The sequence below is a fragment of the Aedes albopictus genome, chromosome 2 (assembly GCF_035046485.1).
Source record: "Aedes albopictus strain Foshan chromosome 2, AalbF5, whole genome shotgun sequence".
In the NCBI taxonomy this organism is placed as follows: domain Eukaryota; kingdom Metazoa; phylum Arthropoda; class Insecta; order Diptera; family Culicidae; genus Aedes; species Aedes albopictus.
This window is the reverse complement of record NC_085137.1, coordinates 22,875,414-22,902,804: the sequence shown is the minus strand read 5'-3', so window position 1 is coordinate 22,902,804 and position 27,391 is coordinate 22,875,414. Positions and strand designations below refer to the sequence as shown.

The following is a 27,391-nucleotide window of genomic DNA, read 5'->3' as shown; positions in this document are numbered from 1 at the left end:
GTATTGGTGCGAGTATGGAAATTTACACACAACATCATGAATAGTGCCACCTTCATCCGGGGTGGCGCTGCTGGCAGTGACTCCCGATTTTCAGCAGTGCTGCAAGTCTTCTTGATATTGTGGTCTTCGCTTAAATGTGATGTTGAACAAATAAATGTATGTATGTATGTTGGTTGATTGATATTCAATGTCATTTTGGTTTCCGGGATTATAAAGTCGAGGTTTGGGTGTATGATTGAAAAACCTGCGCAACATGGTTATGCAACGAAAGAGTGGATGCCGGTTCCAAAATGGCTATTTTTGTTCGAAACCCCCTTATTCTTTTAGTTCAAAGATTCATCCGCGGCTAAAACGATCTTAAGGTGTCATGATGCATCACCAAGCTCTCATACGAATCATTGACTTTTTGCTTTTCAATGATAGTTTGTCTCGCGTTTTTGAAGTGATAAAAAACTGCCAATTCAGCAGCCACGCAGCAGAAAAAGTATCATCATAATCACTGCGAGTGAGCAAATAGCATGATACATTTTCATGCGACTATACGCTTTATTGGCCGAGAATTATCACTTTGAAATTTCGAGCCACATATCCAACATGGCTGCCGATGCTGATGATGCCGTAAAAAGCCTTAAAAGTCACCTGGAGAAGCTACTCCCGCCAATACAAACTATTTTTCTCACCATATCAACTCAACCCTATGTAACGGTAGACAATTGGCGCGCGTCGTACACAGTCGGAGGCAACCCATACTCGACTATAAGGGTTGAAGCAAAGGGGAATGCTAACGATATGTATAGACCGTATAGACGAGAGCCACTTTAATTATATACGCGCCGCCGCCAACAACAACACAACGCTGAGCAGAGACTCGCTACAGACTGATGAATGGATTCGCTCTCGCGTAGCAGCCGTCAAACTCAGTTGCGATTCGGTCGTTGTATGGAGCACATTGAGCGTTTGCCGATGATGGTTGGGGTTCTTGGTTTTGCCAAGATTTACTACGTTCAGTTTGTGTCCATATAAAAACGTGCGTTTTTTGCTAACAAAAACATTCATCTACGGGAACGTGCTATGGATACGGACGATACGGTCTGACGTACAGGAAAAGGCTGCAGACAGACAGAATTGTTCTGCGAGAGTGATCCGCAGTGCGCGCGCGTGTCTTCCGTGTACGGCAGCCAGCGAGAGTTCCATGCACGAAGGAAGAAGGAAGCATGGCGCTGGAAGTGTGAGAGTTCGTGATTTCAAAATTTGATTGAAGAGAGCAAATTTCAAAGCGCAGAGAACGGATGTGACAATACTGAAGTTCTGACAAAACACGATGGTACTTTGGAGAAGAAACACGTCGACGTGAAGTGCGTGTTTTTGTTTTAAATGATTTCCATAAAGTGCTAAGTGCTGTGTAAATGCTATGAGTTGATTGTAAAAAGTTTGATGTTCAATTATCAGCAATGCAGTGAAACTTAACTTACAACTTTAGAATACTAATTAGATTATCGGAAGAAGAAAATCGATAAAAATCTAGGTCAATGTGAAGTGAACTTATATCAACAAATCAAAAGCAATACTTTTAGGCAGTTTACAGTCATTGAATCATTGATTTACAATCTTCAGTCAGTATTATAAAAAAAAAAAAGAAACTAGCCAAACTAGCGGCCAAACGAAGTCAATCGGGAGCACCTATCTTTGATACCAGAATACAACACGCAAGTGGCGATTAACCTCCTCCTCAATCTACAGCAGTGCGGCACAGCGATGGAGGCAATAATTAGTACAATAAAGGTAAGTGCTGAATAAATGCTACCGACCGACCGACCGACGATGTGGTCGCAGTCAGACGAATCCAAACGGGTTACAGTATTGTGGCAATTTGTGGTGTTAACGAAAAGTAGAGACAGATACCTGTATCTCTCCTGTACCAATTCGACCTACCTTTCTGGCCAAGGGGGTTGTTTTGTGTTCATTGTTGTGTGTATAAAAATGGGAACGTGCTACTTGCGCTCATATAATACTACTGAAGAATCAAGTCATTCAAGGCAAATAACGTTATTTTTTATGAAAGAGAAGTGGTTTTACCACCTAACCACCTTCCCAACGTTTCGGCCTGAAAGTTTGGCCTTCGTTAAGGTCTATCGCCTTCGAAGTGTCTATCGCCTCTTATTTTTTAGTATTGTGAGAGATGATGTACATTACGACCTTTAAAAAACGGGTTTGCCCTGCACCACGCAGAATTAGTTAAGGTCAACCTTTCAACAGTCGCATCAACCCTTTACCTGCTCTCAGTTACTACACCTATGAGGCAAGGGGGTTCTGTTCTGGCCCCGATGAATGGTGGTGGCATCATCCCAAACAAACTGGACTGTGACGATTGTGTGTAGCTTGCGGTGCGGTATGTGTGAGTGTATGTGCCACCGTACGATAAATTATTGGCCACAAGGGGCCGAACCGCCACGGACGGACGGACGGGCAGTTGCAGTAATAATGATGCCCAGAGTCAGAGTACCATCAGGCGTCGTCGTCGTCGTTGTCGTCTATCGGGAATGGCAATTGTGATGGCAGTTCCCTTAACGGGTTGCACTGTGCGCGGTTACATGTGCTGCTTGAAGATTGTGAATCAAATGCATGCGTTATTGATGATGTGTGCCGGTAGATTGAACCGATTCAGGTCGAACCATGTGGCGCTTATGAATTGATTCTATAGATTTTTGTCTTTGCCTGAGTTCTGTACTGGATGTTTACTGCCTATGATCGCATATCAGTCCCATATTTGCTGGGTTTCCTATTCATATGGGACAATTATGCGATCATGGGCAGTTTAGGTTATTTTAAATCAATTTATTGGTAGTATGTATTAAAGAACAATAAACCAGCTAAACGCACAGCCCAAGCGGTAAACGTACGAGAACTCAGGAAGCAAAGGATGTATGGAGACGGTCCTGGAACTTATCGTATAAGAAATTTCCTGGTTTTTTTTGCGTGGATTATCAACGATACACACATGAACAATTATGAATTATCTAAGAATGAGCTTTCTCAGTAGAATACTAAACTGAAATGGACGCTCTATCGCAGTGGGATACGATACGAAAGGAAGATTTGAACAAAAACAGAAGAAACATTACTGCCAATGAACTTGCTTACGACAGAAAACTCCGCTATAAAAATTCAAATTAGTATGTAAATGCTTCGGATTCTCCTCCAAAAACTGCTACTTGGCATTCTTCCAAAAATCCCAGTAGTTCTGGGGATTCCTGCTAAAGAAATTCCTCAACAATTTCTGCTGGGGATTTCTCCTGGTAGTTCTTCCAGAAACTCCTTCGAAGATTCTTTTAGAAACTTCTCCTCCAGAAATTCTAACAAAAAAAAAAAAACTCCTGGAGGATTCCTTCTCTTCGAAAATTCCTAAAAAAAACTCCAGGAAGATTTCCAAAAGGAACTTCTATCTAGTTCTCATATGAAATTGTTGAATAATTTTCAGAAACATTCTCTGAAGGATTCACAGAAATTATTCCTAGAAGAGTTTCAGAAGGTGCTGCTGGATAGTTTTCAAAGCCAACTCCTGAAGCATATGAAAAAGGAACTCTTGGATGACTTCCAGAAGGAAATCCCCATCTGATTTTTTGCCGTAATCCCAGAAGAGTTTCTTGTAGAAAAAAAAAATAAAATTATGAAAGAATTACAGACTTGCTGGAGAAAGTTTTGGAAAATTCTTAGAAGAATTTCCTGGAAAAATACTGGCAGGAGGGATGCCAGAAAAAAATTCTGCAAGAATGCAGAAAAAAAAAACAACTTTTGGGATCTCCATGAGAAGCTCCACCATGAGTCCCCAAAGAGGTTTCTTCTGAGATTCCTTTAGGAATTTTGTCTGGGATGCCTTTATGAAATCTTATGGGATTTTTCTATGTAATTTCTTCGGATTTTCTCTGGAACCACGGGAGGAATCCCTGACGAAATTCCTAAAGGAATCTCAGATGAAACTTCTTTGGAGACTCATGGTATAGCTTCAAATGAAGATCCTAAAAGAACTTCTTAAGATTTCCCGGAGTAAAATCCTGGTAGATTTTTTTAGACAAACTTCTGCAGAGATTTGAGGAAGTTCTTCCGAAAATACCCCCTATACCAACGTTTCTCAACTGCAGTTCAGCAGTTGAAATATCAAAAAAATTAGAAATACCAAAAATCAGCAAAAAATATGAAACATCGGCAAGAAAACTTACCTTTACCGAACTTCAGTAAAGCAAAACTTCTGTGAAATTCAGATAAATGTCGATAATCTAAATTAACGGAACAACTGAGAAAAGTGAGTTCAATAAAAAAAGAAAATAAAATAAGTGTGTATGTAGGATATAATTAAAAATTTCAAGAAGACTCATCTGACCATCCAGCAGTACTATAATTCTAAAAACTATTTGACTACTTGCCTAAATACAAATTTTACTTAAATTGATTCATTACCTGAACCTGATTCATTTACTGAATTCATTTAGTTTATTACTTAAATGAATTTCAAGGTTGAAAAGCAGTTTTAGAAGAGTGAGCGGCTAGGAGATAAAGGGGGTTATGTGGGTGTAGGGTTTTAGAGGACTTCCAAGGGAGCTTCAGGAGGGTGAGGGTTTGGAGGCATTACAATGGGGCTTCAGGGGCGTTTTCGGGTGGTTTCGTAGGGTTTAAGGTGCGTTACAGGGGATCCGAGGGGGTTTCAAGGGGTTTTCGGAGGCATTTCTGGAAGGTTTAGATGATTTTCAACGGGTTTCGCAGGCATTATAGTACCGTTCTCAGAGGTTTCGGAGGGTCTCAGGTACGTTACATTACGTTACGATTAAACAGTGTTCCACGGGGTTTTAGAAGGCAGTTCAGAAAGTTTCAGAGGACTTTGAGCGAGTTTCAGAGAAATTAATGGGGCCGCTCTCGGACGGTCTCTGGAGCGTTGAATTGAGTCCAAGGGGGCTTCATGGGGTTTTCAGAGCTATTTCAGCGAGTTTCAGTAGCGTTACAGGGCCATTTTCGGAGGTTTAGGACGATATCAGTGGTGTTACGTAGAGTCTAAAGGAGTTTTCAATGGTATTTCAGGAAGTTTCAGAAGATCTTCATGGAGTTCCGGAGGCGTTACATGAGCTTTTCATCGCGATTTTTTGCAGGATTTTAGAATTTTTTTCAAAAATTTCCGTGATAATCTGTTTTAAAGTTTTGGAATCATACAGAAAAATATATTTCCTTTAAGTTTACAAGACAACCATTTGTTTGTTTCTTCTTCATTGAGCAGTGAGCATTATTATTTATTTTGAGAACTTCACTTAAGTCAGCTAAGAATTATAAAACATTTTTTTACGAAACTGATATACATTTCAAAACATTTTTTAAAGTGTTATAGGTATGTTATTTTTCAGCACAACTTAATCTTGATTTTATCTTCTTATTGGTTCTTATAGGAGTTTCATAATTTTCCAAAAGTTAGCTAAAAGCCTTCAACCAACCTATTTTTCTATTTCTGCGTCATAAGTTCAATAATTTTTTTCATATTTTACTAACAAACGTTCACCAGAGGTAAATCGTGAAGTTTTCTAGATGTTTAAACGATTTTTTTTGCTCAGCTTGAGTGATAAGATAGAAGAAAGGAATTCAAAAAAAAATTTACAGAGCAGTAAATGCAACCTATTCGAAAATAATTAGCTGAACATTTTATAGATAAAGTAGTTTCATTACAGGTCGGACTCGATTATCCGGGGCTCGATTATATGTGATTCGATTATCCTGGGAAAATGGCTCGATTATCCGGGTGTGGATTATTTATCTTTTTTTTGTTTTTTTTTTTATTGATTAGCAAGTCACTAAATAGTAACAATAAAAACTATAAGTAACATTAAGCATGTAAAAAATGGTTTTAAATAATTTATGGAAGGATTATACATGGCAGCGTAAATAGTCAGATGTTGGTGATTTCAACCTGATCTCATACTGGCCAACAAGTTGCGCGGTAGGTCAAAATAACTCCTAATTTTTCTTTCTTTCTGGATCTTCGCTTTCCTGAAATTTGGCCTGCCTCTCTTAAATTTCCATCTGTTCTTCTAGTATTTCCACCGTTATTAATTGAACGACTTTCTTTGTCTGACATTGCGGAGAATCCGGATTGTTCTTACTGGGATTTCTCTAAGAACTTCTTCTGAAAACCCTGCAGGAGTGCCTTCAGCTAATCTTCCAAGATTTTCTTCTAGGTTTTCACCAGGATTTCTTTCTGAGAATCCTTCAAGATTTCCTTCTAAAAATTCTACAGAAATTAGAAAAACCTCTAGACTAGAAGTTCCTTTTGGAATCCTTCCTGGAGTTTCTTCTGGAAATCTTCCAGGAATTATTTCTGAAAATCCTGCAGGAGTTACTTGGCGTCCAGGAGTTCTTTTTGAACTTACTTTTGGGACTCTTTCAGATTTTTTTTATAGAAGTCAACTGGTATTCTTCTCTGGTATTCTTCCCTCTGAAATTTGTCGAGGAATTTCTCCTTAAGTTTATCCTGGGGAATTCCTACATGAATGTAGGAATAGTCTTACGTATTTCTAACAGATTTTTATTGAGATTCCTCGAAAAACTCCTTCTGGTAATATGCCAAGAGTTTCTTATAGGAGAAAAACCTCCATTACCGTATGCGTGATAATGTTTGCACCATCGTACAAATAAGGTACCCATATCACCTGTACACACAATGTCTTGGTTTTTATTGCATGTACGTAAGCTCTAACTCATATCACAGTAGGTTGCGGGTAAAAAAATCCGATTTCTTAAGTTTAAAATTTGCACCATGAAGGGGTAGCAGCGGTAGTCGGGACTTGTCCACGCGCAAATGTTAAAAAAGACATTTCAGGAGTGTTCAGGAGAACCGTAAAACAGTCTTAGACCGAAAAAAAGCAAGGGCAACTATTCCCGAAGGTGTCCACTGGTCGTCCAAGGTTAACATGGATTAAGAAAGCTATCGCTGCCACCAAAAATAAGATTTGGGTGAATTATATGCGCTCAATGAGAAAAATGGCAAAGAAACGCGAAATCAGCGACTTAACGGCATGGCATATCGAAAAGGAAAATTACGGTGGCCTTTATGATCCTTCGACCATAGAAAAAAAACTTACATTATTACCAATGGCATCCAGGAGCTACGAGTAGCGCCATATAAGAAAGTCTTGAATTTGCCCGAACGCAACCTCCGTTTTCTTCGATTTCCGAAAAACTATCGATCCGTACCAAATTCCAGAATCAATAGTTATTATAACTTTTGTTTGTGTGCCAATGTCTACACCATTATGCAATGTCAAAATAAAAAAATTAATTCAAAAATTGTTAATCTTGACTTTGACACTACCACGGATACTTTTCGACATTTGCGCGTTGACAAATCACGAGCTAGGTTGCCACTTAGTCATTATGCAAGTGTAAAACTAAGAAAATCAACACTTTCTATTCACAGCCTACTAGGATATGAGTAATAGCTTAAATGCCTGCAAATAAAACCAATACATTGTCTTCACAAGTCAAACTGGAATTTTATTTGACGATGGTGCAGACATTATCACGCATACGGTAATTCCTTCTAAAAGTTTTTGAGGGAGTCTCCCGGTTTATCTTCTTGAAGAATCCACTGCAGAAATTCGTGAATGTATCTCCAGTTGGAATTTCAGGAGCAATCCTTACAAGAAGTTTCTCGAAGAATCTCCAATAGGAAATTCTTGATGAATTCTTATACGGAGCTATCCGTAGATGGAGCTAAATATTTTAATTTAAAATAGTTGCTGAGAATAAACAGGATACATTTCCTAGAGGGAATCCTGAGGGCCGATTTAAATATGACGTCAATCATTTTTTTTACAATTTTTAGCTCCCTTCTCCCCTCTGTCACGCTTTTTCGTATACCTTATACACGAAGTGTCACACTTTCTCAGACCGTCCCCCTTCTTCTCCCTAGACGATGAACGCCATATTTGAATGAACCCGAGAAAATTTTTAGAAAAAAATTGCTGATATGTAGAATCTTCTAAAATAACAAATGTGGGCTTCGATTTGAATAGGTCGTAAGTTTGCTGAAAATCAGGGGCTCATACGACCTATTCAAATTCAGAAATAACTTCTTGCTATTTATCGGCTCATTTCTATTCTGTTCTAGTGATTGCCCAGCATCAGAATTTCTTATGATATTTTCTTGTCAATAATAATATTTGCAGCATATGATGATGTGATGATGTGATACAAATATTAAAACGGCCAGACCCACTGTGTAGACTGATGGGTTTGAAGATAGTTCGAAAACTTGTGGCAATTAGATTATCCACTTATGAATAACATAATTGACACAATTTTCTGAATATTACAAAAGAAGAAACGGGGACAACCGTACCAACCGTTTCATTTTTAGGAAATTCAGGTATCCCAATTAACAATTTTAATTTTATCAAAGTTTTTTAGCGATTCAAAAACCCTAAACATAAAACCATTGATGCCGACTTGAAAGTGCTCTCGAGTTCTAATATGCCTCCATAAGCCCACGTTCTGGGTAGTTAGCCCAGCCTTATTATGATCTACAGGACTTCGTATGCATACCGGCTTAGGATTTCGGGTTGTATCATAGTTTTGTCGTATCCCTGATACAACCTTCTAAATAAAACCATCTTCTGACTTGTCAAATATTTGTTTTGTTTGTTTCTCACTATGTTCGATCGTTAGAATAAATTATGGTTGGTTTTTTGTACAGCCATCAATTGGAAAGATGTCGATCTGGAATTCAGATTTGTTTTCATGTTTAATACGTGTTAGGAGACATGCCACGGGAAATTTGTGGTGAATGTGACTGTGATAATGACAAAAAATAAGTGCGCCAAACAAACTGTGCATTAATTGGAAGTTAAATGCATTTAATTTACTCGGTGGAATTGGGTGCATAAAAGGGATTTTCAGCATAGCGGAGTTTCAAAGACATTATGTAATTTTCCTGAAAATAATCATGACAGAAACGTGCTGAATCGTAAAGTTTGATCTCAAGCTGTACGTGAAATCATAATATTGAATACATAAATTATCCCGGGTAGACGACATATTTTTATTTTTTTGATAAAACTCTGTGTTCCTGATGACTCTCCTAAGGTGGTCATAACTGAGATTATTATAGAACTAGCGGTTTCATCACAGCATTTTTTGGTCTATGTTACGGCCACGAAATCTTTTGTTGATTGTATACATTGCCTCACAGTTTTGCGTATTTTTTTACAAAAAAAAATCTCTGACATCAACCGCAAATGCAAGTTTTATTGAAATGTAATATTATAAGTGATAAAACCAATTCATGACTACTTGCAAGTTTTTAACTGAAGATGTTTATAGGAGAACTTATATAATAGTTTTATGGAACACCAAAGATGCAAAGTAAAAAACTGCCACATAAAACTAATTTAGAACAACTAGCTTTTTCACATGCTCGTATAAAACCAGGATAAAACATGAATAAACCTTCAAGGCATGCTGATGGTTACTTGGGATGTACGCAGAATTGTTGGAAGTATGGTTTCCAGGGATGGGACAATGACATTAACATCTTATGCCCTGGCCTTAATGCCTAGGGTTAACCCTTTAACGCCCAAGGTGTCTCAAAATTTAAATCTTTAAATAAATTTGTTACCAAAGGTCAAGTTCCAATAAAATAAGCATGATTTGACGAAAAAAAATGGAAGTCTATGGTGTAGTTCCAAATAAATTCTTCATTATAGGTCCTCAATATCTGATAATTTCCTCAAGCTCTATTTCAGCACAACTTCTACGCTATCGTTATATTCTGATCCGTATAGATACAATATAGCTCTACGCAAGTGAGAGAGATGAAAACCAATCAAAAAGAATAGAAAAAGCACATATAAATTGGGACATAAATCTAACCCTAAAACGCCTAAAAGTATGCATGGTCCTTGTAATTTCATGAAGTTTCAACTGCAGTGTTCAACATTTCTCAAATTTTCCAAAACAAATCAAATAAAGAGTACTCGCTATGTGTAGCATAGCTAAGCGTTAAAATACTATAGAAGTTAGATTTTACACAGATAATGATTTCTGATGATGTAATTGAATTGTTCATTCAGTACCCCACGAACTCTCTTAACGTACTCACCATACGTAACATTTTTAAAAATATTGCATGTTTTAAAAAGAAAATCGTGCTAAGTACTGTTCCTTTCAATTTCACTAAGAATTTGCATCCTTTGACAGAAACGTATTTGACCTCAACTATAAGGTCTTCAGTGTCTCGTACTTACCGGTATTCCACTAACACGCCCAGGTTCATCATCATTCGATGTTTTGTTCATAATGTGCCTTTCGGCTACAGGACTCCCTGGAAGAATAATTGAAGAAATCCCGGGAGGAATGTCAAAAAAAAAGGGAATAATATTTGGAGGAACCCCGACAGGAATCCTGACACGAATACCTTAAAAATTCTCGCAAGATTCTCAAGATTCACAGAAATCTGTGAATCAATACAAGTTGGAATTCCTGGAACAATCCTAGCAGGAACCTCTAAAGGGATGTTTGCTGGAACTCCAACAGTAATCCATAAAGGAATGCTGACAAGAAAACTTGAAAGAAACCTTTCAAGATTTTCCAAAACAATCCCGGTAGAAATTGCTGAAGGAATCCCGGGAGGATTTACTGAAGGAACTATGGGAGGCATATCTGGTAGAATCAAGAATGGAAACTTAGCTGAAGGCTTGGTAGGAAACCCTAAAATAATCACATAAGAAATCCCGGGAGGAATTGCTGTATAAATCTCGAGAGGAATGCCTGAAAAACTCCCGATCAGCCAACGGGACGTATACCTGAAAGAATTCCACTAGAATATATTCCACTGAAAGTATACAAGGATGAATCTGTGAAGTAATTCCAGCAGAAATCCATGAAAGAATGCTGGCTAGAATTTCTGTAAGGATCCTTTCAGGATTTTCGAAAGCGATTCTGGCAAAAATCCCTGAAGTTATTCCTGAAGGAATCCCGTAAAGAATACCTGATGGAATCCTTAGAGAGATCAGGAGCTGAGCAGGAATTCCTTCAAGAACCATAGAAGATGTTTCTATGATCTAGAATTGCCCGAAAAAATCTCGGCAGAAATGGTGTAGAATTGAAACTACCATCTTGGATATGGTCCGCCATCTTGGTCTTCAAAATGGCGTCAAATATCGATTATTGACTTCTACTCATCAAGCCTGACCGATAGATACCCATATTGCATGATATCATAGCTCAAACTAACATTCCGTGGCCGCCATCTTGGATTTCAAAATATCGATTATGACTTTTACTGATCAAACCCGATCGATAGATACTTATATTACATGGTATTATAGCACAAACTACCATTCTGTGGCCGCCATCTTGGATATTGTCCGCCATCTTGGATTTCCAAATGGCGTCAAATACACATTTTTGAGTTCTACTCATGAAGCTTGATCGATAGATACTCATATTGCATTGTATCATAGCTCAAACTACCATTCCGTGGCTGCCATCTTGGATTTCAAAATGGCGTTAAATATCGATTTTTGACTTCTACCTATCAAGCCGGATCGATAAATACCCATATTGCATGGTATTATAGTTCAAACTACCATTCCATGACCGTCATCTTGGATATGGTCCGCCATCTTGGATTTTAAAATGGCGTCGTATATTCATTTTTTAGATCTACTCATGAAGCCCAATCGACAGATATCCATATTGCATAATATCTGAAGCAGCATTGCCGTTAAATAGCAAACATTCTGGAGTTTTGGCCGCCATCTTAAAACCTAAGCCGTCATCTTGAATTCCAATACCCCTACTAACACCTCCACATCCTAAGGAATGTGTATGCCAAATTTGAATGAAATTTCTTGACGCATATATGCATACGTACATACATATAAACCTACAAATAGACAAACATACATATCACGTATAACCATACAAGCATATAACATACAATCATACAAACATCGACTTTTGTATGTATTAATTTGAAACTCTGATAAAAAATGAACTATAAATTACTAACCATTGTCAAGATTCCAAGAAAATTTTTTTTTTCGCATTGAAAATGACAGACTGTGTGATAGATCGTGACAACATGTAATGTTTGTAGCACTGTTTACGCCACCTGGTGAACCAGTCACAAACTATATTGTCCACTATGAGCAAGATATGGATGTGGAGAACACCTTCTTTGAAGAAAGTATTCTAAAATTTTGCGTAATTCTGGAGATATTCACATCAAAAGGACTGTCCTATTTAAAGGACGCTGGGCGTTCGATGCACCTGTCCTATAAATAGGACGCTGAACGGATATGGGTTAAGCGTCTATACTCGCTCTCTGAAACGAAAAAAAAAACTAATGCAACCAGGCTCTCCCATTCGCATGGTCAAGTTCCGTATCGAGCTTTTAACGGTTCTGTCTCGGTAGCTTAGTTGGCAAAACCCTTCTTGTCTAGCGCGAAAGGGTCGTGAGTTCAAATCCCACCTGGGTTGTGGATTTCTTCCTTCATAATTTTACACATAATTTATCCATGTGTGCGAGTGATTTTGCATTGTTATTTCTAAAACTTCCTGCTTTTGAAAAAATCGCAAGGATTTCGAGTTTTTTTTGAACATCTAACGCATTCTAATGATTTTTCTGATTCAACTTGCGGTTTTATCTTTTGAGGAATTCTATGGAAAATGCCTTATCAGTTCAATCAAAATATTTGTGCAATAAAGTGTAAATAAAGAATGTTAAAGAAATGAGAAATTTTCAATGGAGTTCTGATCTGATGGGTTTTGAGAAGTGGAATAATTTTTAGAAAAAAAAGTTACGTTAACAATTACTTCTTGGTCCTACAAATAAACTAAAAAAAATATACAGGAAAAGTTTTAGAAGGAATATCTAAAGGATTTACAAAACAAATCTTCAATAAAATATTATAGCGTGTACTCTGAAAAAGTTCTACACAACGATTTCTAAGAGAATTATTAGAGCAAATCTGTGGACAAATCCTTGGAGGGATAATATAAACTGTTCTGGTTTGCTGCAACGAGTGACAGTAACCCAAATCAATAATGCAAAACATGAAATATCGATTTTTTTTTTTTTTTTTTTTCCTTCTAAACCATAGGGGGATAATCTGCTCAACAGACACCCTAACAGAAGGTTAGGGTAGTGTAGGTCTGACAGGCTGTCTTCTACAACAAAAGTAAAATCCAGGACTACTCTCTCCTCGTACCCACTAAACCATTCCTATGGTCGCCAAACCCTACGTCTCTCCGGAACCACCAAGAAGGTATTGCTTCAGAGAGGGGCTAGTGCACGATCGATTAGCACCAGTTATAATGGCAGGTCTATGTCAACCCCTTTTCTACATAGAATTTATTTTCTCACCGAGATTCAATTAATGAAATTCCTGCAAATGCTTAATTATGTAACAGGTTCAATGATTAGTCTAATTTGTAAGCTGGTACCTATATCACATTGCTAGACAGTAGTGATGTTGAGTGTCGAGAAAAAGGTAAACGTCCGCTCGCTATGACCGACCGGCGGCCGGCACTATACATATATATGTATAGTGGCGGCTGTGTGACAACGACATTTAGCGCTCCGATGACGATTTGAGTTTATTTTTGTAACCACATCGGTTTATTGCTCCTACGGACGCCGCCGTCTCGCGCTGGCAGAAAAATAGCGTCGTCAATTCAAATGTATTTACATTGTGAAGATTACGTATGGTGATGATGGGACACTGTGGCAAAAAAGTGTGCAAGATGTTTGCTTGCGAGTGAAATAGGTATGTTGGGAACCGTGGGACAAAGCGTAATTACGGTGTAACATATTTCTTCGGGACGTCAAATCGGTAGCGAAAATGCTGCAAATTGAAGTCTCGATTGGTATTGTTTCTCAAACACTCTAAAGATTTTTCGCACGAGGCTCTGATTTGATAAATGTTATTATTTGACTGCTACTTACTTAGTTGTTTGTTACTATCGAAATGCGCTCTCCGTATCCTGAAGAAAAACTCATGGAGACGCATGGCTACTTAATCGTCGTATCCTATATGCTGCGCAAAGTATGTTTTGAATCATTTTCCCCCCAATGAGCAAGTAGCCAAAGAAACACAAAAGAAGTAAGCAAAAAGATTGCCGGGGAAAACAACGACGTCTTTCGTTCATAGTGGGAAGGGAACTGTACTGGTAGTTTGTTTACTATAACGGTTTCTCTTAGAAGAAGTGCCGGTGCAGTTAACTTGCAACACAAATAAACCAAGTGTGCTGCTGCATTGATCTTTGATTGTCACTCAGGGCCACTCGCACGCTCACTTGCCGTCGCTGTTGAGATCGTTTATTTGAATTTGTTCGCAGTTTGCGTGCCAAACACTTGGAGGCATTTCGCTACAAATTATATCTACGACGGTGATGAAAACACGCTGTTCTCTTCATTACTCGAACAGCTTCTTCATAACGAGATAGAATGAGTAAGTGGTTTGGACGGCCTGAAAACGAAACATGAAGAGCAATTATTTGGCAATGAGTTATTTTATTGTTGGTTTCACTGATCATTACCTGGCCAAATTGTTCGATGCTCACGTAGTAGAACCGCAGGGCGGTGATTCCGACAATTTGCTGAGCCCGGACGGACATCAGCAGCACTTTCTTCCGCACCGTCATGGGAGCATCGTACCAACGGAAGCTGTAGATCTCGTGAGCCAATGATTCGCTCTGATGAAGAGAGGTGATGGGGTCAAACGATATTTGAATAATGAATATCACTTACAATTTCGGTCAGCTCGGATCCAAAATACGAAAATGCCAACATTTCGAATGCGACGATTTCACACAGGATCAACGTTGTCATCGCTCCTACACCGCTTACGTTCTGTTTGAAGAAAATAAACAGTTAGAAGTTTTACCATTCATGTATTGTATAGTTTAGGACAGGACCCATATTCTTTATTACACCATCGAACCTAACCTCAAAATGACTGATAACTCTCAGGTCATTTAGATAGATGTAACATGAGCATGAAAAGGACGACAACAAGATCGATAAAGTACAGAATATATGATCCGCCTTTCCCTTGTTCTTAGTACATCCCTGCCTTTCCTTGTTTCTAGTACATACTTGCCAGAATTTCCCTAAAGTCAGTATTGTATACTGCATTTAAGGTGGGCCACATTCATATGAAAACCAAAAATTTCGAAAAATATCAAATCTTACCTCTTAAATCAGTTGCTTTGGACTCCCAGAAGCTACGTTCAAAATTTAAGCAAAATCGGTCAAGCCCAAGGGGGCGCTCAACCTTACCTTACCTTACCTTACCTAGGGTATAACTTTTTTCACAGACGTTGTTGGATCACTTTGCGGTCTTCGACAAAGCTGTTTGGCATATAGTCACCTACAATAATACCAAAGGGTTTAATCATTTAACGTTTACAGCGCCACCTAGCAGCAAAAATCGAAAATATGACATTTCTGCATACATTTGGCCAAGTTTTCACATACTAACTTCAAGCCAGTTGAGCGTCCTCTTAGGCTTGACCGATTTGGCTCATACTTTGAACATAGCTTCTGGGAGTCCAAAGCAACTGATATAGGAGGTAAGACTTGATATTTTTCGAAATTTTTGTTGTTCATATAAGAGTGGGCCACTTTACTGCATATAATTATCTCAGAGCACAATCCGAAAGAAATGTAAGAATTCTTGAAGGTATGCTCTTAAAAGCCTTGAAACTATCACTGGAGAAAACTCTCGAGGTATTCCTGTAATAATTCCTGTAATAATTCCTGAAGCGAATCCCTGGAGGAATTCTTGAAGAATTTTCTGGAAGTATTTCCGTAAAACTCTGATCTAATTTTGGAAAATTCTGGAATCCACCTGAATGAATTCCTGGAAGAATCGCTAAAATGCATTCAAAAAGAAATGTCTGGAGGAATTTAAGAAGGATTTCCTAGTGCATTTTCTAGAGAAATTCCACGAGGAAGCACTTATTTTAAGAATTCCTGATGGAATTGCTGAGTAAACTCCAAAGAAACTACTGGAGTAGTTCTAGAAGGAATCCCTGGAAAGTATTTGGACAACTTCTTTAAGAAATTCCAGGAGACATTTCTGGAGAAATCCCTACCTAAAATTCGGAAGGAAATCCCTGATGAAAATTCTGAAGAAATTCTAGGATAAGTCCTAACATATTCGTTACACTAAACATTTGAGGCATTCCCAGGCAATCCTAGAGGAATCTCTGCTGCAGTTCCTGGAAAAAATCAATGGATAACTTCTTGAAGGGTTTCTTGGAGTAAAAAAAGAATCACAGAATATATTCCTGAAAGAATCGTAGGACGAATTTCTGAAGGAATTCCCTTGTAGGAATGCAGGGAATATTCTTGAAGAAATACAGGGATTTTCTTGGAGATAATTATGAAATAGTTCGTGGATGACTTCTTGGAGAATTTCCTGACTCCTGTATGGATCCCTCTAAAATTATCTTGAAAAATTCTAATAGGGAAGTGGAACCATCTCGACAGGGCTTCTATTTTGGGCACTTCTCAGCTATAACTCAGTCAATTTTGAACCAATTGACACTTTTTTTTGAACGCGGAGAGATACGTATATTATCTAGCCATGTACGGAATTTCAAGTCAATTGGTTTGGAATTGACTGAGTTATGGTGAAGAGTGCCCAAAATACCGGCCACTGCCAAGGTGGCTCGCGACCCTATAAATCTCCGAAGGCATTCTTCTAGAAATTTAGGAAGAAATTCAAAAAAATCTTCAGGAGATCCTGGAGAAATTGTTTGGTACATCTAAGGAAAAGATGATGGAAGGATTTCTGAAATTTCCAAAGGAACCCTTGAATAAATTTTTAAAAAGATCCAAAGAGGAATATCTGAAGGAATCATTAGGGATAGTCCTGGAGCAATCCCTGGAGCAAATTTCTGGAGGGATTCCGGCAGGTTTGCCTGGACGAAGTCCTGGATGAACATCTGAAAGTATCATACTAGGAATTCTGGGCGGAATACTTGGAGAAATTTTTGAGGAAATCTCTTGAGGAATTCCTGGAGGAATCCCTGAAAGAATTCTTGGAGAAATCCCTGTATGAATTCCTTAAACTATTCCTTAAGGAATCCCAGGAGGAAACACCGAAGAAATGCTTGGAGGAACTTATGGGCATATTCCTGGAATTCCTGGAGGAGACCCTGGAGAAATCCCTGGAGAAATTCCTGAAGAAATTCCTGAAGAAATCCTTAGAGAAATTCCCGAAGAAATCTTTTGGGGAATCCCTGGAGGAATTTCTGAAGGAATACCTGGATCATTTCCTGGAGAAATCCCTGGAGAAACTTATGGATGAATTCTTGGGGAAATCCTTGGAAGAATTCCTGGAGGAATTCTTAGCTGAATCCCTGGAGAAATTTCTGAAGAAAATCCTTGAATAATTCCTGCAAGAACCCTTGGAGGAATTCCTGCAGGAATCCAAGTAAAATTTCCGAGAAATTCCTGGAACAATTTTTGAAGGCATTCCTGGAGGATTTCATTAAGAAATTTCGTGAGTGATTGTAGTAGGAATTTTAGAAGGAATTTCTAAAGGAATTACTGGAGGAAGCTATGAAGCAATGTCTGAAGGAATCTTTGGAGAAAATCCTGGAGGAGTACCTGGAAAACTTTCTGAATAAATACCTGGCGGAATCCCTGGAGGGATTCCGGCAGGTTTGCCTGGACGAAGCCCTGGATGAATACCCGAAAGAATCATATTCTGGGAATTCTGGGAGCAATACTTAGAAAAGTTTCTGAGGAAATCTCTTAAGGAATTCCTGTAGGGATCCCTGAAAGAATTCTTGGAGAAATCCCTGTATGAGTTCCTTCAACTATTCCTGGAGGAATCTCAAGAGGAAATCCTGAAGAAATGCTTGGAGGAACTTCTGGACAAACTCCTGGAATCCCTAAAGGAGAACCTGGAGAAATCCCTGAAGAAATTCCCGAAGAAATCCCTAGGAGAAATTCCTGAAGAAATCCTTCGAGGAATCCCTGGAGGAATTTATGAAGGAATTCCTGGATCATTTCCAGGAGGAATCCCAGGAGAAGTTTCTGGATGAATTCCTGGGGCAATCACTGGAAGAATTCCTGAAGGAATTCTTGGCGGAACCCCTGGAGAAATTTCTGAAGAAAATCCTTGAAAAATCCTGCAAGAACCCTTGGCATTCCTGGAGGATTCCATTGAGAAATTTCGTGAGTGATTGCTGTAGGAATTTCTGAAGGAATTTCTAGAGGAATTCATGGAACAATTCCTTGAGGAATTCTTGAAGAAAATGCTGGGGTAATTCCTGGAGGAAGCTATGAAGCAATTTCTGAAGGAATCTTTGGAGAAAATACCCGGAAAACTTTCTGGACAAATACCTGGCGGAATCCCTGGAGGGATTCCGGCAGGTTTGCCTGGACGAAGCCCTGGATGAATACCTGAAAGAATCATATTAGGAATTCTGGGATGAATATTTGGAGACATTTCTGAGGAAATCTCTTGAGGAACTCCTGGAGGAATCCCTGAAAGAATTCTTGGAGATATTCCTGTATGAATTCCTTTAACTATTCCTGGAGAAACTCCAAGAGGAAATCCTGAAGAAATGCTTGGAGGAACTTCTGGACATATTCCTGGAATCCCTGGAGGAGACCCTGGAGAAATCCCTGAAGAAATTCCTGAAGAAATCGATAGAGAAATCCTTAGAAGAATTCTCGGAAGAATCCCTGGAGGAATTTCTGAAGGAATACCTGGATCATTTCCTGGTGGAATCTCTGGAGAAGTTTCTGGATGAATTCCTGGGGTAATCCCTGGAAGAATTCCTGAAGAAGTTCTTGGCGGAACCCCTGGAGAAATTTCTGAAGAAAATCCTTGAAAAAATCCTGCAAGAACCCTTGGAGGAATTCCTGCAGGAATCCAAGTAAAAATTTCGGAGAAATTCCTGGAACGATTTGTGAAGGCATTCTTGGAGGATTCCATTAAGAAATTTCGTGAGTGATTGCTGTAGGAGTTTCAGAAGGAATTTCTAGAGGAATTGATGGACCAATTCCTTGAGGAATTCTTGAAAAAAAAATGCTGGGGTAATACCTGGAGGAAACTATGAAACAATTTCTAAAGGAATCTTTGGAGAAAATCCTGGAGGAATACGTGGAAAACTTTCTGGACAGGCAGGTTTGTCTGGATGAATCTCTGGATGAATACCTGAAAGAATCATACTAGGAATTCTGGGAGGAATACTTGGAGAAATTTCTGAGGAAATCTCTTAAGGAATTCCTGGAGGAATCCCTTAAAGAATTCTTGGAGAAATCCCTGTATGAATTCGTTAAACTATTCCTTAAAGAATCCCAGGAGGAAATACCGAAGAAATGTTTGGAGGAACTTCTGGACATATTCCTGGAATCCCTGGAGGAGACCCTGGAGAAATCTCTGGAGAAATTCCTGAAGAAATCCTTAGAGAAATTCCTGAAGAAATCTTTAGAGGAATCCCTGGAGAAATTATTGAAGAAATACCTGGATCATTTCCTGGACGAATCCCTGAAGAAATTTCTAGATGGATTCCTGGAGCAATCCCTAAAGGAGTTTCTGGAGGAATTCTTGGCGGAATCCCTGGAGAAATTTCTGACGAAAATCCTTGAGAAATTCCTGCAAGAATCCTTGGAGGAATTCCTGCAGGATTCCAAGGAAATTTTTTTGGAGGAATGCCTGGAGAAATTTCTGAAGGAATTCCTGGAGGATTTCATTGAGAAATTCCGTGAGTGATTGCTGTAGGAACTTCTGAAGGAATTTCTAGAGGAATTCATGGACCAATTCCTTGAGCAATTCTTGAAGAAAATACTGGGGTAATTTCTGGAGTAACCCATGAAGCAATTTCTGAAGAAATCTCTGGATAAAATCCTGGAGGAATGCCTGGAAAAACTTCTGAACAAACTCCTGGGCAGAATCCCTGGAGACATTCCAGATGGAATTTCTGAAAGAATACATGGAGGAATTTCTGGATGAATTCCTGGAGAAACCCCTGGAAGAAATCCTGAAGGAATTCCTGGTTAAATTCCTGGAGGAATCCCACGAGGAATTCTGGGAGGGAACTCTGGAGAAATTTCTGAAGGAACTCCTGGAGACACTCCCAGAGGAATGCCTGGAGGAATTCCTGCAGGTATTTCTGTAAGAATTCCTCCAGGTATTTTTGTAGGAATTCCTGGAGAAGCACCAGAAGGAATTCATAGAGGAATTCATGCATCAATTCCTTGAGGAATTCTTGATGAAAATGCTGGGGTAATTCCTGGAGTAATCCATGAAGCAATTTCTGAAGGAATCTCTGGAAAAAAACCCTGGAGGAATGCCTGGAGAAACTTCTGAACAAACTCCTGGCAGAATCCCTGGAGACGTTCCTGAGGGAATTTCTAAAAGAATACCTGGAGGAATTCCTGGAGAAACCCCTGAAAGGAATCCTGAAGGAATCCCTGGATAAGTTCTTGGAAGAATCTCACGAGGAATTCTGAGTGGAAACTCTGGAGAAATTTCGAAAGAAATCTCTTAAGAAATCCCTAGAGGATTTTCTGGAGGAGGAATGTCTGGAAGAATTCCTGGAGGATTTCCTGGGAGAGTCCCTGGTGAAGCCTCTAAAGAAATCACTTTAGGAATCCCTGGAGCAACTTCTGGAAGAGCTCCTGGAGATACTCCCGGAGGAATGCCTGAAAGAATTCCGGCAGGTATTTCTGTAAGAATTCCTCCAGGAATTTCTGGAGAAAAACCTGAAGGAATTTATAGAGAAATTCATGCAACAATTCCTTGGGGAATTCTTGAAGAAACTGCTGGGGTAATTCCTGGAGTAATCCATGAAGCAATTTTTGAAAAAACTTCTGAACAAACTCCTGGCAGAATCCCAGGAGACATTCCTGAGGGAATTTCTGAAAGAATACCTGGAGAAATTCCAGGATGAAATCCTGGAGAAATCTCTGGAAGAAATTCTGAAGGAATCCTTGAATGAATTCCTGGAAGAATCCCACGAGGAATTCTGGGAGGAAACTCTGGAGAAATTTCTAAGGAAATCTCTTGAGAAATCCCTAGATGAGCCCTTGGAGAAATTTCTGGAGGAATTCTTGGAAAAATCCCTGGAAGAATTCTTAGAAAAATCTCTGGAGGAATTCCTTAAGAAAATCTTGAAGGAATCTCAGGAGAAAATCCTGGAGGAATGCCTTGAGGAACTTCTGGACAAATTCCTATCGGAATCCCCTGAGGAATTCTTGGAGCAATCTCTAGAGGAATTACTAAAGGGATACCTGGTTAAATTCTTGGAGAAATTCCTGGAGGAATTGCTGTAGCAATTTCTAAAGGAACTGCTGGAGGAATTACTGGATTAATTCTTGGCGAAATTTCTAGAGCAAATCCTGAGGAAAATCCTAGGATAATTCCTGGAGAAATCATTAGAATCGTTGGAGAAATTCATTTGTGAAATCCTGGAGGAATGTCTGGAATAATTCCTGGAGATATGCCTGGGAAAATCCCTGGTAAAGTCTCTAGAGAAATCACTTGAGGAATTTTTGAAAGAATTTCTAGAAGAGCTCCTGGAGACACTCCTGGAGGAATTCCTGCAGGTATTCCTGTAGGAATTTCTAGAGGAATTTCTGGAGAAATCCCTGAAGCGGTTTCTAGAGAAATCTCTAAAAAAAAAAACTGTTGTTGAGGAGTTCTTGGAAGAATTGCTGGATAAATTCCCGAAGGAATTCTTAAGAAAGTTTCAGAAGGAACCCCTGGACGATTTTCTGGGGATTTATTGCAGAAATTCCAACAGAAATTGCTAATTTCTGGATCATCTCCTGGAGGAATTTCTGAAGAAATCCCTGAAGGAATCTCTACAGAAATCCTTGTAGGAATCCTTAAATAGAGCAATCTCTAGAGGATTTCCTAAAAGAATTGCTGAAGGAATGCATGTAGAAACTACTGGAGGAATTCCAGGAGGCATGGCTTTAGGAATTTCTGGGGAATTTCTAGAGAAATACCCGGAGAAATATCTAAGGGAATTCCTAGAGAATCTCCCGTTGGAGTCCTGGAGGAATCCCTGCAGGAATCTCTGGAGAAATTTCTAAAGAAATCCCTTGGGAAATTCCTGAAGAATCCCAGTAAAATTCTTGAAGAAATCTCAGGAGGAAATACTGAAGAAATTGCGGAAGGAATTCTTGGAGAAATCCTAAAGGAATCATAAGAAGTGTCCGTGGAGGAACCTCAGGAGCAAATCTGAAGCAATCCTAAGAAGAATTCCAAAGGGAATCCTTAAACAATTCCTGGAGAAAGTATTAGATGAAATCCTGAAGGAGTTTCTAAAAGAATTCCAGGAGGAATCCCTTAAGGAATACCAAGATGAGTTCCTGAAGGATTTTTTTTTAAATAATCCCTGAAGTGGTTCCACAGCCCTTTCCTCCGAATATGATTTCTTCGGTGGTGAGTTTGACGAGTCAAGAATCGCGCGTGAAAAACTCAATCATGAGATTTGATAATTTAAGTTTTTAGCAACACTTCTTCCTTGGCCATAGATTATCTTAGTTCTTACCAACGTTATGTAGAACAGTAGCAAACACCACACGATTACGCATCCCAAAAACTGTGCCAAGAGAATTAGACTGATCAGTTCCTCCAACAGCTGAGCACACCTGCAAACACGTTGACTTGTTGTATTTGCATAAATTTGACATAATTAGCACATTGCCGACGAGTCACACTCACCTCAAAGCCAGATAGTGGGCTCTAATCACATCGTCTACAGCGTGTTCTAGACGAGAGCCTCCCCCAATGCTAATTGAACTATCCAGCAATCGAATTCGTTTGACAACCAGTTTAAACATAAGCGATACGTATTTGATCAAACTGTAGTACACCATCGATTTCATGGCCAGAAACAAGGCACTGCAGAAAAAAATCGGGGCAATCAGCGACGTGACAGTAATGTAGTGCCCCATGTTGAAGTGGTTCATGTACGGCAGTCTGAAAAAAAAAAAACGATAACCAATTGATAGTTACTAATGCAAAAGTGTCGGTCTCGTAAAGCTATCACTCGTTGGGAAAGTTGAAGTAGAACGGTTCACTTGAGTTGCTGTTCCACGAGAAATACTTGTAGAAGGTCAACGCAGGTGGCATTACGATGTACACGGGAATGTTCAGTCCGGTGTACGCGAAATAGAACCGGCAGATGTTCCTGATGAACCGATTGGTCTTGACGATTGCCTCTCGATACACCGGTGGTTGGTTAGGGCCACAATCTGGGATCGTTCAAAGACACTTATAAGTATTGTACCTAAAATCACTCAAACTTAAAAATTACATTCATAAAACGACCTCCGGAGGATCTTGATCAGCAACATCAGCTTCGGCAGTTTCCAAACGTACACGATAAACACCGGGTAGAGCATCGAGATAAACACAATTTCTCCCAGATGCCGAACCAACGCATGGATATCCGTCGCATCCAAGTACAGAATCAACGGCAGCAAGCGTAGGAAAAAATGGCACAGGAAAAAGCCGTACAATCCGTACAGCTGGCGACGGCTGCCCCAGGCACCGAGCCTTTTCAGCAGCGTGATCACCAAGGGGTACACTTCCTCCAGACTGCCGAAGTGAACTAGACCTGGAATGACGGTCATCGTGCAAAGGAATGGTTCACTCCAGGAGGATATGCTAAGACTTATTGAACGATTCGCGAGTTTCGTGGTTTAAATCAGTTTTGAAGAGTAAGCATTGTTTTTTGGTGGTATGTTGCGTGATGTTAATCATAGTCATTGACGTGAGGAGCATCAGCAGTTGTGATTGAGCATTATGATTTTGGGAAGTAACCAATGATTTCACGGCCAGACAGTGCGTGAGCTCCTGTGGGTTAAATAAAAATTAAATCTACTTTCTTACGTTAAAAATTCACATTGTCTTTGTCGAGGTATTGCTAGGGTTTTGAACTTGAACCATCAACACTTCAGCAAAGGTTATTGCCGAACTCTAATACACACATTGGTGAGCAATTAATTAGACAAACATCGAGTTTCGAATACAATTTTTAAGATGCCATGTAGTAGGTATGCACTGGTTCATCTTTTTGCATGTATGCGGTATGTAAATTTAATTTTAGCGTAAATTGACTCAATGACCGTGACCCATGACTCTAGCAGATCTGGATACTTGGATATCGATGATGGGTAACTAATAATGGACCCTCAATCGTACTGGAAAAGGAACAATATCCACCTATCGACATCCTCATGCTCATCATTCTATCATATGTAAACGTTGCAATTCGTTTCGTAAGTATATCGCGAAGTTTGTGTGGTTTTATGGAACCGTGGTGTATAGCTGTGTTTATAAAAATAGCAGTGAAAGCCGTTTTCCATACAAAATGGCCAACTTTGGCATGCTGTAACTTTGTTCTCCTATGAGCGATTGAATTGAAAATTTGACAGCGAACTACAAATATGGTGAATATTGTTATAGCAAAATCTAAGAATTTTCGAAGAACGTGGAAAAAGTTAAACACTACGTGAAATTGTTCAAAATAATAGCAGTGTGAATAAATTGAAATGTAGCTTATCCTTGAAGAAGAAAGAAATATTTTCGCACGCTATTCGGACAGTTCCCGCCTTGATTACAAGTTAATGTTCAAATTTAAAATTTTTAAAATGTGGAGCGGACCTGGTTGGTTGGTTAGAACACGTGACTATCACGCCGAGGACCTGGGATTGAGTCCCACTCCCGACAAATTCAGAAAATGTGAGTTCTTCCTTCGGAAGGGAAGTAAAGCGTGGGTCCCGAGATGAACTAGCCTAGGGCTAAAAATCTCGTTAATACAGAAAAAAAAAAAATTAAAATTGTTTGCTGAATTAAAAAAATCAGAACAAACATCGCTATTATTTTGATCAATTTCACATAGTGTTTAACTTTTTTCCACGTGCTTCGAAAATTCTCAGATTTTGCTATAACAATATTCACCATATTTGTAGTTCGCTGTCAAATTTTCAGCTCAATCGCTCATAGGAGAACAAAGTTACAGCATGCCAAAGTTGGCCACTTTGAATGGAAAACGGCTTTCACTGCTATTTTTATGAACACAGCTGTATATACATGGCACGTAGTATTCGTTAGGAATGTAGGCTTTTCCCAGATAAACTCCCTACAGCTATAGGTTAGTTAGGATCAGGCTCCATCACCCTACGAGATGATGGCCCCCACCGAAGTACCAAAACCCACCGCCGGATGGACGGTTACCATTCTTGGGCGGCCATAAGGGGTGGCGTAATGGGACCATTAAGAAATAGAAAAACCCAAATTAATCCACCGAGTGGTGATAGTGCCTTTCTCGTTGAATATGTTGTCAGTGTTCTGAATCCTGATACTTTATAAGAAAAGCAAGCATTTTATCAAAGCAGTGGCGTTTCCCTAACCTCAAATCTGTTCTGCGCATGTAAATTCTTGAATTTTCTTTACAAAAGGGGCTTCGTGGCCGAGCGGTTAGCGGCGTCAGTCGTTTAGGTGTCTCGTAAGCCTCGGAGTGTGGGTTCGATTCCCACTCCAGTCGGGGAAAACTTTTCGTCAAACGAAAAATTCTCCTCTGGGCCACTGGGTGTTATATGTGTTGTCCGTTGTCTAATGTTAGTAATGTTCAGTCTGTGCGGCCCCCAGCCGAAGACGGTGTAAGTGTCTTTATATAAAAGGGTTTGTTATTTGTAGAAAATGGCGAGAATAGTCGTTTCCGTCCATTTTCAATTTGATCCTGGTCCTGTACTCTCCGCAAATACAAGGTTTAGGGTTGATAAACAGGTAAAAAGTGAGGTTACGAGACACCACTGTATCAAAGCCATCATTGAATTGACTCAAAAATTATTGATGGGTCCGGCGTTATGTTCGACGTATGAGCAGAGCTGAAATATATCAGACTTCTCAGTTGACTGCTTTAGCACCTTGGAGGCCAACAAATATCAAGACGATACTTACAAGCTAAGATATAACTTTGTACAAAATCTCAGATCGCTTTGCGATTTTTTCTGCACACTAATGGCTACCGGTTGTCTTAAATATTGCCTGTAACTCTTTTTTTTGCTGACCGTTCTTCGCGTTATCGAAAAAGACGTTATTTAATATGCTGCATGCATATGTTTGATTCCATTCTACATTTGAACACTTCCGGTGGGTCACCTGGAACCGGTTTCGGTGCACTATTGGTTTTCCAAAGTATGGTATATGATTTTTTCTTGTTAACCGTTTATCAGGTTACCTAAAAAGTAATTTAATGTGTCGCATTCATGGGTTGGTTCTCCTTTACGTTTGACCATTTTCTATGGAACATCCGTAATCGGTTGCGGAACACTACCAGTAGTCCCAAATATGGTCAGAAACTATTTTTTGCTAAGATACCTAAAAAGCCGCGATTTGATGTGACGCATGCATGGGTTTGGTTCACTTGCCACCTGGAACCGGTTCCGAATCACTACCGATTCGGATATGTTCTGAGAATATATTCCTGCTTACTGTTCATAAGGTTATCGAAAAATCTGCGGTTTGATATGTCGCATGCATGGGTTTAGTTCACTTTTATGTTTGGCCACTTCCGGCGGAACACCCGGAACCGGTTCCGGGACACTACCGGTTCAGAAATGGTCTGAGACAATTTTCATGGTACCATTCATCAAGTTATCGAAAATGCCGTAGTTTGATGTGTCGCATGGATGGGTTTGTAGCGTTTTCATATCTGGCTCCTGCCTGGGGTACCGCTCCGGAACACCTAAATGGCCATAACTCCGGAACGGCTGGACCGATCCGAACCATTTTCAATAGGAAACAATGAGACCAGATTCTGCGTTGAATGAACCGTTGGTCATTAAAATCGGTTGAGGTTTACTACCAAAAAGTGATGTGAGTTTATTTGTACACACACATACACACACATACACACACACATACACACATACACACACACAGACATCACTTTAATTCGTCGAGCTGAGTTGATTGGTATATGTGACTAGATCCTCCGGGCCTTCTATCAAAAAGTCATTTTTGGAGTGAACATATAGCCTTTCCAGTAGGGGTCGCAGTACCGATCACTTTTGGTGAGTACCGGTATTTCGGTACTGGAGCTTACAGTACCGGTAGTACCGGTAAAATGCCGGTACTGGGATTTTTTTTACTAAAATAAAAATAAACCTGTTGCACAAGAAATCTACAACTTCCAGTTGTATTCCGGTTTACAGGGATGTCATATAAGCTAACCAGAAATTACTAAATTGAACAAAACATATAGATAGACAAAAAAGATAGAAAGAAATGAGCTGTATGAAACTGTTTCTGGAGCTTAGCATAAGCTTCTGCGCAGTTTCACAGGCAGTATCTTGGTCAGTCTA

The 27,391-nt window shown here is 39.4% G+C and overlaps 2 protein-coding genes across 3 annotated transcripts in view; one reads left to right on the top strand and one right to left on the bottom strand.

Moving 5' to 3' along the window:
• Nucleotides 1–911: 911 nt before the first annotated feature.
• Nucleotides 912–27,391, top strand: part of LOC109623400 (1-acyl-sn-glycerol-3-phosphate acyltransferase alpha) — a 36,631-nt gene continuing 10,151 nt past the window's right edge. Inside the window, exon 1 of the mRNA XM_062849297.1 lies at nucleotides 912–1,782. Within this exon, the coding sequence (XP_062705281.1) occupies nucleotides 1,756–1,782 (27 nt within the window). The 5' untranslated portion in view covers nucleotides 912–1,755. The remainder of the gene's footprint in view (nucleotides 1,783–27,391) is intronic.
• LOC109429616 (odorant receptor 85f-like) lies at nucleotides 14,330–23,274 on the bottom strand. Of its 2 annotated transcripts, XM_062854756.1 has the most exons (5): nucleotides 22,740–23,274; nucleotides 22,567–22,666; nucleotides 14,789–14,890; nucleotides 14,578–14,733; nucleotides 14,330–14,507 (listed from the first exon to the last, which is right to left on the bottom strand). In XM_062854756.1, the coding sequence occupies exons 1-5, from the start codon at nucleotides 22,985–22,987 to the stop codon at nucleotides 14,454–14,456; spliced, it is 660 nt and encodes a 219-aa protein (XP_062710740.1). In that variant the 5' UTR covers nucleotides 22,988–23,274; the 3' UTR covers nucleotides 14,330–14,453. The 2 variants fall into 2 exon arrangements, with proteins under 2 accessions (XP_062710740.1, XP_062710739.1); XM_062854755.1 differs by having other exon boundaries at nucleotides 14,330–14,733.